Source organism: Vespa crabro, chromosome 3, assembly GCF_910589235.1.
Source record: "Vespa crabro chromosome 3, iyVesCrab1.2, whole genome shotgun sequence".
Taxonomy (NCBI): domain Eukaryota; kingdom Metazoa; phylum Arthropoda; class Insecta; order Hymenoptera; family Vespidae; genus Vespa; species Vespa crabro.
The window spans coordinates 11,134,367-11,149,366 of NC_060957.1; the positions used below are offsets into that span (position 1 = coordinate 11,134,367).

Genomic DNA, 15,000 nt, shown 5'->3' on the forward strand with positions numbered 1-15,000 from the left:
GAGGAAACAGGTGAACGAGTGCCTTATGAGTTAGGAACGAACCGTTTATATAGAACGAACGGATTTTACGAATTCCCTTTATAACGAAGGTTGAAGATAAGTTTGGTAGGGTTACATAGAAGGTTTAGAGGTTGAACTGTTGCGGTAGCCGTTAGATGAGTTTTAGGATGCCAGGATGTGAATTCCATTCCATTAGTCGACCCGTTAACGTTCGAACGTGCTTGCCCATCCGTACACCCAGAAATATATACAAACGAAAAAGCTTTTCCAACGGGAATAAAGTTCGGCTTGAAAATTCAAGAAAAGTCATTTGAGGTTAAGGGAATGTATCGAACGTGAAAAGAGTTAAAGGATAATAATATAACGGAGGAAAAGGATAATGTAACAGTAATAGGGTGTATCGAAAAAAAAATTGGGTAGGACGAATGAACTACAAAAAAAAAAAAAAAAAAAAACCCTAAAAGATTTTAGATTAAGTATATTTTGTCGTCGCTTTTCGATCTTGTTCGTTTCGTCATCAATAACATGTATAAAATTATATAACAGAACAGAGATCCAATCTAGGCATTTTTTACTTATTTAATAACAATAAGATTGATGATAATGATAATGATAATAATAATAATAATAATAATTTTTTAATTACATTTCTAAAAATATTATCTTCAAACTTTATCATATTTGATATTATTCAAATTGGAATTAATTATCTGTTTAATTATTAATTAATTAATATGTTAATAGTATTCATATATATATATATATATATATATATATATATATAAATAATATTTATAATATTAATATATAATATAATTGAAAATATTATATATATATATATATGTATATGTGTGTGGATTTGTTAATTGGTAGATACATTGTCAATGGTTTTTAATTTGTTGATAAATTATTAGAATAAAAATATAAATTTATGTCAAACGATTTATAAATATTACCATGTTATCCATTGTATTCGAATTATTCTTCGAAATTATTTACTAATAAATATTTTAATATTTGTATAAAACTTCATCCATCATTGATATTTTTATTATGTCATAATGACAAAATGCGTGTGCATATATTAATAAATATTTTTAATATTCTTTAAATATCCCGTCGATATAATTCAAATCATGACTGACGTAGCAACGAAAGTTTTGATTTAAACGAATATAAAATATTTATTTTTCTTTAATTGCCCTTAAAAAAAAAAAAAAAAAAAAAAAAAAAAAAAAAAAAAAAAAAAAGATTCTAAAATTTCCCGCGTTACAAATGTTAAATCCTCCCTCTCTCACATCACCACACTATTACCATCATATCCCCAAATTTATCCTTGAAATAGGAATGATATTTTTTCGAAAGAAACTGGGGGGGGGGGAAAAACCTATTTTATTTGAATGCAAAACGAATGTAGAAGATAGGAAATTCTTGGACGTTTATTACGTTCGTTTTCCTTCTCGGTTGTTCGTAAGCGATCGTTTCCTGAGAGATACGCGTTCGCGACGAAATCGTTAAAACCGTTCGTGAATCTAATCTAGAAGTTGTAATGGCACCGGTAACGATTCATCTCATAACCATTACCTACTGCTCCTTCCCTTTCACCATCACATCCCACGATACCAGCCAAACTCCAAAACTCCAAACCACCGGCAGAGCTCGTTGTTTCATTCTAATCTTTTTTTTTTTTGTTCTTCTTCCTTTGATTTATTCATTTTTTTTTTTTTTTTTTTTTTTTTCTTAATAATAATCTCAAAGCAATCTAGCCACGTTACATTACATTATACATTTGCAAAAATTAATCGCGATATAATTTTCGATCGTTTCTTACTTTCTCTTTTCTTTTCCACCATTGGTATATTTGAAAAAAAAAAAAAAGAAAAAAAAAAGAAAAAAAAAAAGAAAGAAAAAATTTACGATCGTTCAAAAACAATAAAAAGAAAATAATACAGTCGTTTATAACTTTTATAATTCATAATATCGCAGAGATCATATCTAAAGCTTTGCAGCATTCTACTTTAATTTATTGATTGTAATCCTTTTAGAAAATTTTCAACCCATACTTCATAGGGATTATCATAAATAGAAATGGAACGTATATATATATATATATATATATATATATACATATATATGTATAAAGTGTAGAATTTAAACGCATAACGACAAATTCGGTCGAAATCTCTCTGTTCGGTTTGCTATAAAAATCGTAAAGACTATGATCACCAAAGTTACGATCGTCGGGTGTGCTTCGTACGATCACGGTTAATCCGATTTAAAGTATCCGATATTGTAGAATAGAATATATGTATATATAACGTGAATTTGTGTAACATTATTGATAATTTCGACTAAGTAAGCAATTATAACCGCGATATTTTATCGAATGAACATTGATTAACAATGAATATAATAATTCATGCTTCATACATACATATTAGATTTTATTTATCGGATTAAAAAAAGAAAAAAAAAAAATCCAGTTTTCTTTTTGTTTTTTTTTTTCTTTTTTTTTTTTTTTCTTTTTTTTTTTAAGTATAAAATCTATACATAACATTAAATCGTATTGATCGCCTATATTAATTCTTAAAATATTAATTATTACAATTAAATGAATAAAAACGGACATTATATTTTTCAACGTTCATATTTGCAAAAATGCGAATAATTCACTACTCGTTATTCCTTGACCATTGCCAACTAATTTCTTTTTAAATATGAAAATTTACAAGATTTTCTGATATATTCATTTAATATACTCATTAAAAGGAAATTCGATCGCATTACACGAGTATATGAATGATATAATTAATTGTACCCAAGTATAATTGTAAATGCGAGATTTAACAAGATAAAGGAAAAATAAAAAATAAATAAACAAAAAAGCAAGAAATAAATAAATAAATAAATAAATAAATAAATAAATAAATAAATAAATAACGAGGAAAAGAAAATCGAGAGAATATTATTCGAGATTTTTTTTTTCTTTTTTTTTTTTTTTTTTATGAGAAAGAAAGGAAAAAGAACAAAAAAGAAAAAATAGAAAGAAAAAAGGAAAAAAAAAAGAAACAAAGAATATCAAATGTAAATAAAATTATTCGATATAAAATTATCAATATATTAAACTCAATTTGACATTTATTTTCGTCAAATGTATAATTTCAAAAAATAGATATTATTATCATCAAATAGATTATATTTCGTTTTGTTACTTTATCATCAATCTCTCCCGTGAAAATGAATCTATCGAAATATTATCAATAAAAGAAAAAAAAAATTACCGATCAATTCTATGACTATATATAAATTCACAAACATAGATATATATATATATATATATATATATATATATATACACATACGCACATACACACACACACGCACATCATTTTTTTTTTCTTTAAAAGGATTCCAAAAACAAATTCGTTCTCTCGACATTCCAGGGTTAATCTAAGCAAACTTTGAACGATGGGAAGGAAGAAGTGAAGCGTCTTATTCTAAGAGCACGAAATGGAATAGCGAGAGAGTGAGAGAAAGAGAGAGAGAGAGAGAGAGAGAGAGAGAGAGAGAGAGAGAGAGAGAAAGAGAGAAAGAGAGAAATACGAAGAAAGAGAGAAATGACGAAGAGAAAGAGGACGAAAAAGTAGTAGTGTCGCGTAGCTAAGGGTCGGTCTTACAAAACTGAGAAGATAAAAGGAGTCACCCTGTGAATGGTAGAGAAAGTACCTATCCACCCTTCACTCTATCCCCTCCTACGACTCACTGATCCCTCACCCCACTTTCTTCTCACCATCTCTCTATCTCTATCTCTCTCTCCCTCTCTCTATCTCTCTCTCTTTCTCTTCTCACGCTCTCTGTATTCGCATTCTCCGCATACTCGAGTAGCTTTCGACGCGAAATAAAAGGACAGAAAGAGAAAGAGAGATAGGAGACATTGGCATAAAGAGACGAGGAAAAAAAGAGAAGGACAGAGAGAGAGAGAGAGAGAGAGAGAGAAAGAGAGAAAGATGAAGATAGAGAGAGAATTTCTTCCCCGACATTGGCTACGAATCGTCGAAGGCAGTAGCTAGTAGCAGCAGCAGCAGCAGCAGCAGCAGCAGTGGCGGCAGCAGCAGCCTTCACCGAAATTCAATTTCGGCATCGAGTTGCTTTCTAATTCGAATTTGAGGTCTCGCATGGAACGTGCCCGAAAGAAGAACGGTACGAGGTCTGAGAGACTGAAAGAGAGAAAGAGAGAAAAGGGAAAAGAGAAAGAGAGAGAGAGAGAGAGAGAGAGAGAGAGAGAGAGAGAGAGAGAGCAAGCTATGTACACATATATCCATACGTACGTACATATAAATGCATGCACACATATGCACACATACACATGTGTGTATATATATGCATGTATGTATGTATTATATATATATATGTGTGTGTGTGTGTGTATGTGTGTGTGTAGTATTCTGTAGGATTTATTCGACTCGAATTTGAAGAGAGGGGGTGGGAGAAAGGGGAAGAGGGTGGGGAGAGTGAGAACGGGTGGAAATGTTCGGTGTCCCGCAAACGCGGAACCGAAAGTGCAAAACTATGGAGACTTACGAGGCGAGAAGCGGATTTATGGAGAGCAAGAAGAGAAAGAGAAAAAGAGAGAGAGAGAGAGAGAGAGAGAGAGAGAGAGAGAGAGAGAGAGAGAGAAAGAGACAAGGGAGGGGGGAGAGAGAAGAGATTCGCGTGCTACCTGACTACTTCTCACTATATATATTATATATATATATATATACATATATATACATACATATATATGTAAATACATATGTGAGTATGAGTGCGTATGTAAGGGGACGACTGAAAACATTTCAAATTCGCATCAACCTCAACCACTGCACTTTCTACTCGCTTTCTCCTCACCCCCACCCCCTACCTCTTCTATACTACCCTCCTCCTATTCCTCCTCGCTTTTGCACTGTCCCACTCAACCCAACGAGCTCCGATAATTCTAAACTTCTCCAATTACTCTTTCTCGCGTTCCATAGGATACTGGATGTCTCATTAGGTTAAGATTAGAAGTGAAAAATATTATATATATATATATATATATATATATATACACATATAATAGGATTAGAAAATTAGATCGAAATTTACGTTTACACTGTTGCGTTATAATTTTTTTTCCTTTTTTTTTTTTTTTACACTGTTGTGTTATAAATTAGAACATTTTTCTTTTCCCTTTTTATCAACGATATCAAGAGATAAATGAATTCTTTACGAGTAATATTAAATCGATTTCGTATTACAATAGGTCATAATTATAACAATTAATTTTCTAATTCATCATCGTAAATATCGGATTTTGAGATCTATAAAAAATAAAAAATAAAAAATAAAAAATATAAAAAAAAAAAAAAAAGAAGAATGAAATACCAAGAACAAAAAAAAAAAAGAAGAAAAGATCACGAGTGACTAATACACAGCCCATGAATCTTTTCTTATCTAAACTCTTACTTAAACTCTTATCTAAACTCTTACCTAAACTCCTTTCTAAATTCTTCTTTGGCGATCGACCAAGTGAACGCATTTCGCATCGATCTAAGGTCAAAAATCTTAAATTTGCCCTCGCCATAAATACGTTACACCAGATACAAAAATGAAAAAAGAAAAAAAAAAGTACAAAAGAAGAAAAATGAAAAAAGAAAAATAAAAAAGGAATAAAATTGAGGGGAGAGGGGGAGGAAGATGTAACATACACGTCTATATATATATATATATATATATATATATTCATACATACATATATGTATAGATGTAAAGACGAAAGCTATTCTCGCGTTCGTAGCAAACATAAATAACAGTATGGCCCTACCATTCATACCGATTTATGGCTTATCTAAGCGTTCCCTGTACTGAGGCAAGCACAAGCGTTCTAAATTCCCTACATCGATATTTCTTCCTATTTCTTCACCGAGAAAACTATATGAAATATTTACCTTACATATTATACGTTTGTATCTAAAACGTTCGTCTTATCATTTCAAAAGAATATTCTAATGGAATATATATTTCAATTTGTGTATTTAATATGAAAGAATAATATATATATATATATCAATAAAAATTCGTTCGATACGTTCATCAACGATAAGAATGAATTGTTTAAAAGAAGAAGAAGAAGAAGAAGAAGAAGAAGAAGAAGAAGAAGAAGAAGAAGAAGAAGAAGAAGAAGAAGAAGAAGAAGAAGAAAAGAAAATTTTTTAATTCTGATATTATTTGACAGATAGAAAAAAATTTATATCCAACCCAATGAACTATTATATCCATTAATAAAATTATCGATCGATAAAAGTGAATTATATTCCGAAGGTAATAATTGAGCTTGATTTTATTTTCATGGAAGAAAAAAATTTAAACAAAAAAAAACAGAAAGTAAAAGATAAATTTATTTAAAAAAAAAAAAAAATATATATATATATTAATTAACATGTTTATATGGAACCATATAATATCTATTTAAATACAATATAACATTTCTTATAATCGAAAAAATATATTTATATATATATATTTTTTTTTCACAATATAAATAATAATAAAAATGTTATAAAAAAATGCAATGAAGTTTGACCAAAATATTCCCTATGATTGTCCCTGAATATTTAACCAAGGCATTTTAATAAACGTCCAAAATGATGTATCACTCGGTTAGACGGTGGTGATGATGGTGACGGTGGTAGGAATACCACCATGAATATAACGTGTCTTGATAGTAGTATATAGTATAAACGCTCGTGTGTTTCAAACGCTATATAGACACAGTTGACAATATTGCACGATTAAAGCAACGCTTTACTCTGGTAACTCGTCCTTCGGTTTCAACGACAAAATTTCACCATAGATTAATAAACCTACTGTTTGAGGTATTTGTTTATTTAGAATGGTATGCGTACCTATATATCAATATATATATATGTATATATATAATATGATATATGATCTATATATTATTTAAGACAAATCAATATTTCAGATATTATTTTTTAAAAATATTTCGTAATAATAATGCCAACAATAATAATAATATTAACGCGATAATAATCGTATGAGATTCCTGAAAGTCTAACAAATTTTAATATCCGTGAGAATTTATTATATAATGGAATAGAGAGACAATAATATCGAAAACTGGAGATCATTAACAATTAGCGATGTTTTATACTAATATCGTAACAAGGGACAGAGACAAGGTTGTTGGCATAACGTTTATAAATGATCTAACGATCGCGACTAGATCATGGCATATGTTACTTTCCAAATACGATATTGTATATTTAAAGGAACGATTTAACACATCGTAATTTGCCGTAAATTGTTTCCGTAATATTCCTCATTATTATAATGATAGGATACTGCACGACCGTGGTAGGGACGACAACGGAAGAAGGGGGTGGGGAAGGGGGACCAGGTAAAAGGGTTGAAAATGATGACGTTAATGCGATCATATGTTTCATTAAAATGAATGCTTATTAGAATCATTCCCATAACGTAAATCAGGATACAATTTGTCGAATTAAAATTTATATCAATATATAATTTTCCGTCGAATCAAATTTAACGTCATACACTATAGCATACGCACACATATATATATATACATTAAAAAATTATTAAAATAAAAATTTACTGACATATAAATGTTAAAAATCAAATTACTATTTTTTCTTTTTTTTTTTTTTTTAAATTATTAAGATATTTTTATTACATTAATCATAGATTGCATTTTTATAAAAAAAATTTTTTAATATATATATATATATATATATATATATATATATATATATATATATACACACTATATTGTATATAGCGATAATTTTTTTGCATTCGAAAATCAATCTAAATAAAATGTTAATTATGTTTATACTGTAATTAATTATACGAACGAACGATTTACGAATAATAAAATTTATCTAAATTATATAAATTATATAAATTATATAAATAATTACTTACCGATAAGTTTGCCGAATTGTGCCGGAGGTTTCCATTCAGGATAATGTCGTGGAAAACGTGCCCTCGACCAATATGTTCTCATAGTGATCTTGTACAATGCTAACTTGTCTTGCCTATCCTGACTCTCTTGTCTGTCCTGTATCGAAGATCCGCATTGGGCAACTACCAATAATATATGGGAGCCCAATAGTAACGTTGATAGCAATGGCCATCGTATCCACGTTAAACGAAACATCTGTTGAAAAAAATGTTTTATTTTATTTTATTTTATTTTATTTTATTTTATTTTTTTTTTTCTCTTTCATTTCTTTATCTTATTCTTTTCGATTTAATATTCTGATTAAATTACGATTTTTTTTTCCTTTTTCTTTTTTTTTTTTTTTTTTTTTGTCGAAATAAAAGTTTATAATAATGTTATATAATCATTAATTGTACAATATATGATATATGTATAACTTTTATGAAATATGTGTGTATGTGTGTGTGTAAGATTTTGTTAAATTGATATTATCGACATATGAATATATATAATATTTTTTTTTTTTGTTAATTTGTAAATTACTAAAGTAGAAATATTTTTTTCTTTATTTTTATATAGGTAACAAACAAATATTTTCTTTTATATATATATATATAATAAAACAAACGTGATATATAGAGTAATGTGTAAGCCAATAAGAAAATTTTCTTTCTTAAAAATTTTTAATCACAGTAGAAAAAAAAATTAAAATTGAATAAAAATTTATCTGCTTTCATTTTGCTTTTCTTAGGAGGATTTTCAAATAGGCAAAATTGAGAAAATCTTTTCGTGAAAACTTATGAGATGACTTTTACTTAGGTCAAAGCGATAACCTTATCGACGAATATTGCAAGAAGGACGATCGTTAATTTAGCTAACGAGCTGTCGTCCTTTAAAATTCCATAGTGTGCCAGGTTAAACGTGTCGATCCTGACTATCGATTTTCTTGGGACGAACAAACTCTAGCAATATCTCATCTACCAAACCAATCTAGGTTTCTTCCTTTCAGATTTAATATTCAATGGATATCAAACACTCTAAGAACCTAATCTAATCTATCTTATATATCACATTACAAAGAGTATATATGCATTACGTATGAGTGTTTATATTACTCGTAGATCTTCATTAATGATTACCAAAGGGAAAGAAATATTTTTATTTACTGTGATTGATCAACTTGTATCATTGATTAAGAAATTTTATACATTTTCTATCGGTATTCATTAAGCGTGAATATTTACGATGAAACGAAAAAAGAAAAAGAAATCATTCGTTCGTTGTGATTAATTAATTTTATGATAAAAAAAAAAAAAAAAAAAAAAATTCATACGCACGTATGAATATCTACCGAAAAACGATTTGATAATAATAAAAAAAAAAAAAAAAAGAAAACAAAACAAAACAAAACAAAACAAAACAAAAATAAATAATTCATTCGTAAAGACGACAAAAAATTTTACAAAGTGTACCTGAGTGTGTAATTTATATGTATAGATCTAACGATATAAAAATATAAAAATATTGTCGTATCCCATAAAACGTAATGATTATTACTATATATGCAAATAGGGAAACTTCATTAATCATAACTTTACATGAATCGATAAAAAGAAAATGAAACAAAAAAAAGGGGGGGGGGGGGGAATTATAATTTCTAAATATTTCACTTGTATCAAGAGCATACTGAAAAAAAGTAATGGAAGAAAATAATTAAATATACATATACAGAAAATTTTCATTGGTTTATAATTTTATAATTAACCGATAAAAAACAAAATGATAAAAAAAAATTATTCAAAAAAAAAAATAAAAATAAAAATAAATAAATAAATAAATAAATAAAAATAAAAAATAATAATTTCTATATATTCAACAAATCAATCAACGACGCATGCTATCGACTTCCCATAGTACGAAACAATTTAAATACATATATACGAGGAACATGTAATACTCACAATTTTACATTAATCGATTGAAAAAAAAAAAAAAAAAAAAAAGAAATAATAAAAAAAAAATAAACAAATAGAAATAAAACACAATTAATACAAAATAATAATATCTAAATATTTTAGTAGCATTAACATTCTCGATTCCCATGGAACGAGATATAACCATATACGTATACAACGAATATTAGAGATACGAGGATAATAGAGATACGAAATCGATCGGGAATAATGAAAAGCTCGAGAAAAGCGGGGGTAGGGAGGGAGGGGTGGTTTGTTGGACTAGACGCATAAATTTCGCGTGCGGTGGTCTTTCGATGGTAACAAAAAAAAAGAGGGGTGAGAGGAAGGGAAGAAAGGATGGGTAGGGAAAAAAGAAGATAACGAAATGGGAGAAAAAGGGAGACAGCCAGAGAGAGAGAGAGAGAGAGAGAGAGAGAGAGAGAGAGAGAGAGAGAGAGAGAGAGAGAGAGGGGAAAAAAAGGAGAGGAAAAAATAAAGAAAAGAAAAGAAAAGAAAAGAAGAAAACAAAAAAAAAAATTGTAGGGATCAATCGGTGGGCCGAAGCACGAATCACGACGAGATTAGCCTCGTAACGGCATAGCAAATGGAACGAATCCTATATCAGTGGAGATGGAGAGATAGGGGGATGGAAGTGAAGGTGGAAGGGGGGGGGGGGGGGGGGGCGACGAGGATTGGCCAGGTAAAGAGCTCATAGGGATCGTGTTCCTCTCTTCGATCTCTTCGCATGTGTGCACGTGTGCATTTGTGCATGTGTTTTTGTGAATTTGTGTGCGTCGTGGGTGAGGGAGGGAGGGGGCGGGGGCGATGGGTGTATATGCATGCGTGAAAGTACGATGGATGTTTATGTGCATCTATATATGAGTGTATGTGTGTAGTTGCGAGAGTGGGTGGATGGGTGGGTGGATAAATGGTTGGGTGTGTGTACGGTGCATCGTCACAGCGACGCGTCGTGTTTACATATGCAAATTCGCGAGTGTACTCAAAATTCAAATCGCATTCAAATCGTTTCCGATCGGACGGCGCGCGCTCCCGCGAAATCCACCAAATTTCATAGCTCGACGCGAACGACCGGCGGAGACTCTTCTCTCTCTCTCTCTCTCTCTCTCTCTCTCTCTCTCTCTCTCTCTCTCTCTCTCTCTCTCTCTCCCCTCCCTTCCTCCAACCCTCTTTACTTTTTTCTTTCTCTCTCATTCTTCCTCAAGCTAGTTAATAGAAAAAAAAAGAAAAAAAAAAAAGAAAAAAGAGAATGAGAAAAAATAAAAGTAAGAAAGAGAGAGAGAGAGGAGAGATATATTCGATTAAATTTTTCGAATTCGGTGAATAGATTTATTTTTTTATTCGATACTTAAGACACATAAATTTAAAGTGAAAAAACTTTTATATATCTACATATTTTTTTTTTAATTCGTTTGTTTATTTCTTTTTTTTTTTTTCCTTTTTTTTGGAATTTTTATTTCACACAATATATATATATATATATATATATATATATATATATATATATATATATATATATATATAGTAACATGAAATTTATTGGTTTTACTAAATTATTATATTAATTATTTAAATGTATTAAATTCTGATAAAATTAATTGTTCCTTTATATCCTACTATTGTATTCTATTGTAAAATTAAATACACACACACACACACACACACTCTATTTATATTTAATATAATGTAAAATGAAGATTCTTCTGTTTAATAAATTATTCTAAATTTATAAAATTATTTAAATTCCAGTTAATTAAATTTTTATTATTAATTTTTATTTTATTAATTATATTTTGTTATTTCTATCTTACTTGCTCCATTGTAAAATTATTTATCTATAAGAATAAATAAATTAATTGTTAACGAACGTCTCATTGAGAAATTATTATTATTGTTAAAAGTTAATTAATATTTACTTTAGAAAATATTCTTTCCTATGCCCAATTAATCAATTTATCCATTTAAATTTATCCCTTTTGATCGTACGTAACAACGTTTTATTTGCAAACGATAAATAAATTTCATAAGTCAATGTCGATCAAAAAATCCTCTTCATTTATTAACAGAATTAATAATTAAATGTATTTATATTGTAGTTTATATTTTCACTGTATATTTTTGTTTTTTTTTTTTTTTTTGTTTTTTTCTCTGTTTGTTCCTTTTTCATACTATTTTGAAGAAAACTTCATAACATCGACGTTCACAGATCAGAATGAAAACTTAATGAATAGCGAATAGCCAATCATTGAATAATGAAAACATTGTTACGTTTATTTCTACGTCAGTAACAAATATGTTGCAAGAAGAAAAAAATATAGAGGAAAAAAAAGGCCAGAGAGAGAGAGAGAGAGAGAGAGAGAGAGAGAGAGAGAGAGAGAGAGAGAGAGAGAGAGAGAAAGAGAAAGCAAAAAATACAATAGCAAATGAAATACATACTACTAACTTCTCGTACGTACGTGAATGTGTGTGTATGTGTGTGTGTGTGTACATGTCATGTATGTATATGTATATGTACATACATATGCATGTGAGATCGTAAAGAGCATAGTTCGGTACTCGTTTAAAGGCGTTAACTTTTTTCACTATCGGATATGCGTATCCATTTCCTATCCAGTACCATGACACCATACGCGTTTCGTTTTTCATCTATGTATAACATATGTATATTCCGTATTTCCCAATGAAAATTTATCGAATAGAAGAAATATCGAAAATAATCGTTTCATATAAACGTATACATATCCGTAATATATTAATAAATATTAATAACAATTGATTGACAGATTTGAACAGATAATATCAAGAAACGTAAATTGTAATTTTTACTATTATCGTTTTCGAAAATGAGAAATCAAAAAGTGAGAAATCGAAAGATCGTATTAACCTCGTACATATATATGTACATATGTATGTACGTACATAATAAATATGAATATCATTCGAATGACATATCGAACAAATCTTATTAAGGATATATATATATATATATATATATATATATATATATATATCCTTAATATATAGGATATATATATATATATATATATATATATTATAATTTAGACGTATCGTTGAAAACCATAAAATCAAAAATCAGAAATCTAAGAACCGAACGTATTGTGAATTATTTACTCCCAATTATTATAATAATAAATATTAATAGCGTTTTAATGACATGTTCGATGGTAAGTACGTAAAAAAAAAAAAAAAGAAAAAAAAATCTTCAATTATAGACACACAATCGACAATCGAAAATCAGATTTGACAAATCTAATGATAGTAATTAAAATGATTATAGTTTTCTTAGTTAACATTAATTTTCTTTCAAAGAACTATGTGTTAAGTTTTGATTGAAAGTGATTTGAGATATATATATATATATAAAAAAAAAAAAATAAAGAAAAACAAAACAAAAGAGAAAGATAGATATAGGGAAAAGGATATGAGGGGAACGTAGAGTGTAAGAAAAAAACATAGAAAGAGAAAAGATGGGAAAAACAAAACAAAAAAAAAAGAGAGAAACACGAAATAACAAAAACGAAAAGAAGGGAGAGGGGAGAAAGGAAAAAAGAAAATAGTATAGGCAGAGCAGAGATATAGAAAATAGATAAACGAAAAAAAAAAAAAAAGAAAAACAAGTATAAAGAGAGAACGAAATGGAAAAAAGAGAATAAGAAATGAAAGAGAGAGACAGCGAGAGAGAGAGAGAGAGAGAGAGAGAGAGAGAGAGAGAGAGAGAGAGAAGCAGAGTAAAAGAAAAATAGTAGAAGGAAATAAAAAAAAAAATAGATAAAGTAAAATAATAGAAACAAAACAGAGGAATAGAGGATATATAAAATCAAAAAGAAAGAAATAGAAAATGGAAAGGAAAAAGGGAATAAGATATTACAGAGAGAGAGAGAGAGAGAGAGAGAGAGAGAGAGAGAAATAGAAAATAGAAAATAGATGAGCGAAAATATAGGAAACATAAGCGAGAAATAGAAAATGGATAAAGTGAAAAAGAAAACAAGAAAAAGAAGAAAAGAAGAAAAGAAAGAAAGAAAGAGAAAATGGAATGGAAAATGGGAACAATCAATGCGATAAAGAGAGACAGAGAGAGAGACAGAGAGAGAGAGAGAGAGAGAGGGATTAAAAAAAATGTAAAGAAAAAAAAAGTGAGATGGAGAAAGAGAAATGGAAAAATTCGAAAAAAAAAAGGAAAAAGGAAAGAGGGTGGCTAAAGAAAAGAGAAAGGAAATGAGGAGAGACAGAGAGAGAGGGGGGGGAAGAAAAAGAAACAAAGTATCGAAATGAGATAAATAAAAAAGATAGAGATAACAAAAAATCGTAGACGTATAAAAATATCGTCGCGCGTTCATCGATTTAAATAAGTAATTGACTAACTAATTAATTAATTAATCAACATTAACTACGTAATACTTAGTCAACAAAAAAAAAAAAAAAAAAAATTGAGTCTATTTCGTTTAACACGAATACGAACGTGTTCGTTCAATTATCGTCCCTTATTGTTTTTTAAATTTAAAGTATAGTTAAAAGAACAAAAGAGATTGTAATATATTTTAATGAATAGCCCATCTGGATTATTTATCTACCTATCTATCTATCTATCTATCTATCTATCTATCTATCTATCTATCTATCTATCTATCTATTCTATTAAACAAACAGGTTAGTTAACGAAGCCCATCTCAAACGTGCCAAGTTTACCAAAGGGTCTACGTAAAAGTTATCGAGTCATTCAGTGAAAGGCTAATTAATCACTTTTCACGGTTTGCGCGGGAAAGAGAGAAATGGAGATAGATAGATAGACAGATAGATAGACAGATAGAGAGACAGAGAGAGAAAAGGAGAACTCTAATACAGGAGGAACCAACAAGAGTTTCGATTTCAATTTTCGCGGTAATCGCGTTAGATCTTCGAAGTGAAATCGACTACAGCGCCATTCCCTTCTTTTTAAAGGGAGGGAAAAAAAATTTATTCAATTAAAATAAAACTTTTTCTTCGTTAGTTCCGACAGTT

The 15,000-nt window shown here is 29.0% G+C and overlaps 1 protein-coding gene across 9 annotated transcripts in view; it reads right to left on the bottom strand.

Moving 5' to 3' along the window:
* LOC124422557 overlaps positions 1-15,000 on the bottom strand; it is a 278,221-nt gene that overhangs the window by 250,914 nt on the left and 12,307 nt on the right. For all 9 annotated transcript variants that reach the window (XM_046959191.1, XM_046959189.1, XM_046959188.1 and 6 more), the window contains one exon: positions 7,990-8,224. In XM_046959191.1, the coding sequence (XP_046815147.1) occupies positions 7,990-8,224 (235 nt within the window). The remainder of the gene's footprint in view (positions 1-7,989; positions 8,225-15,000) is intronic.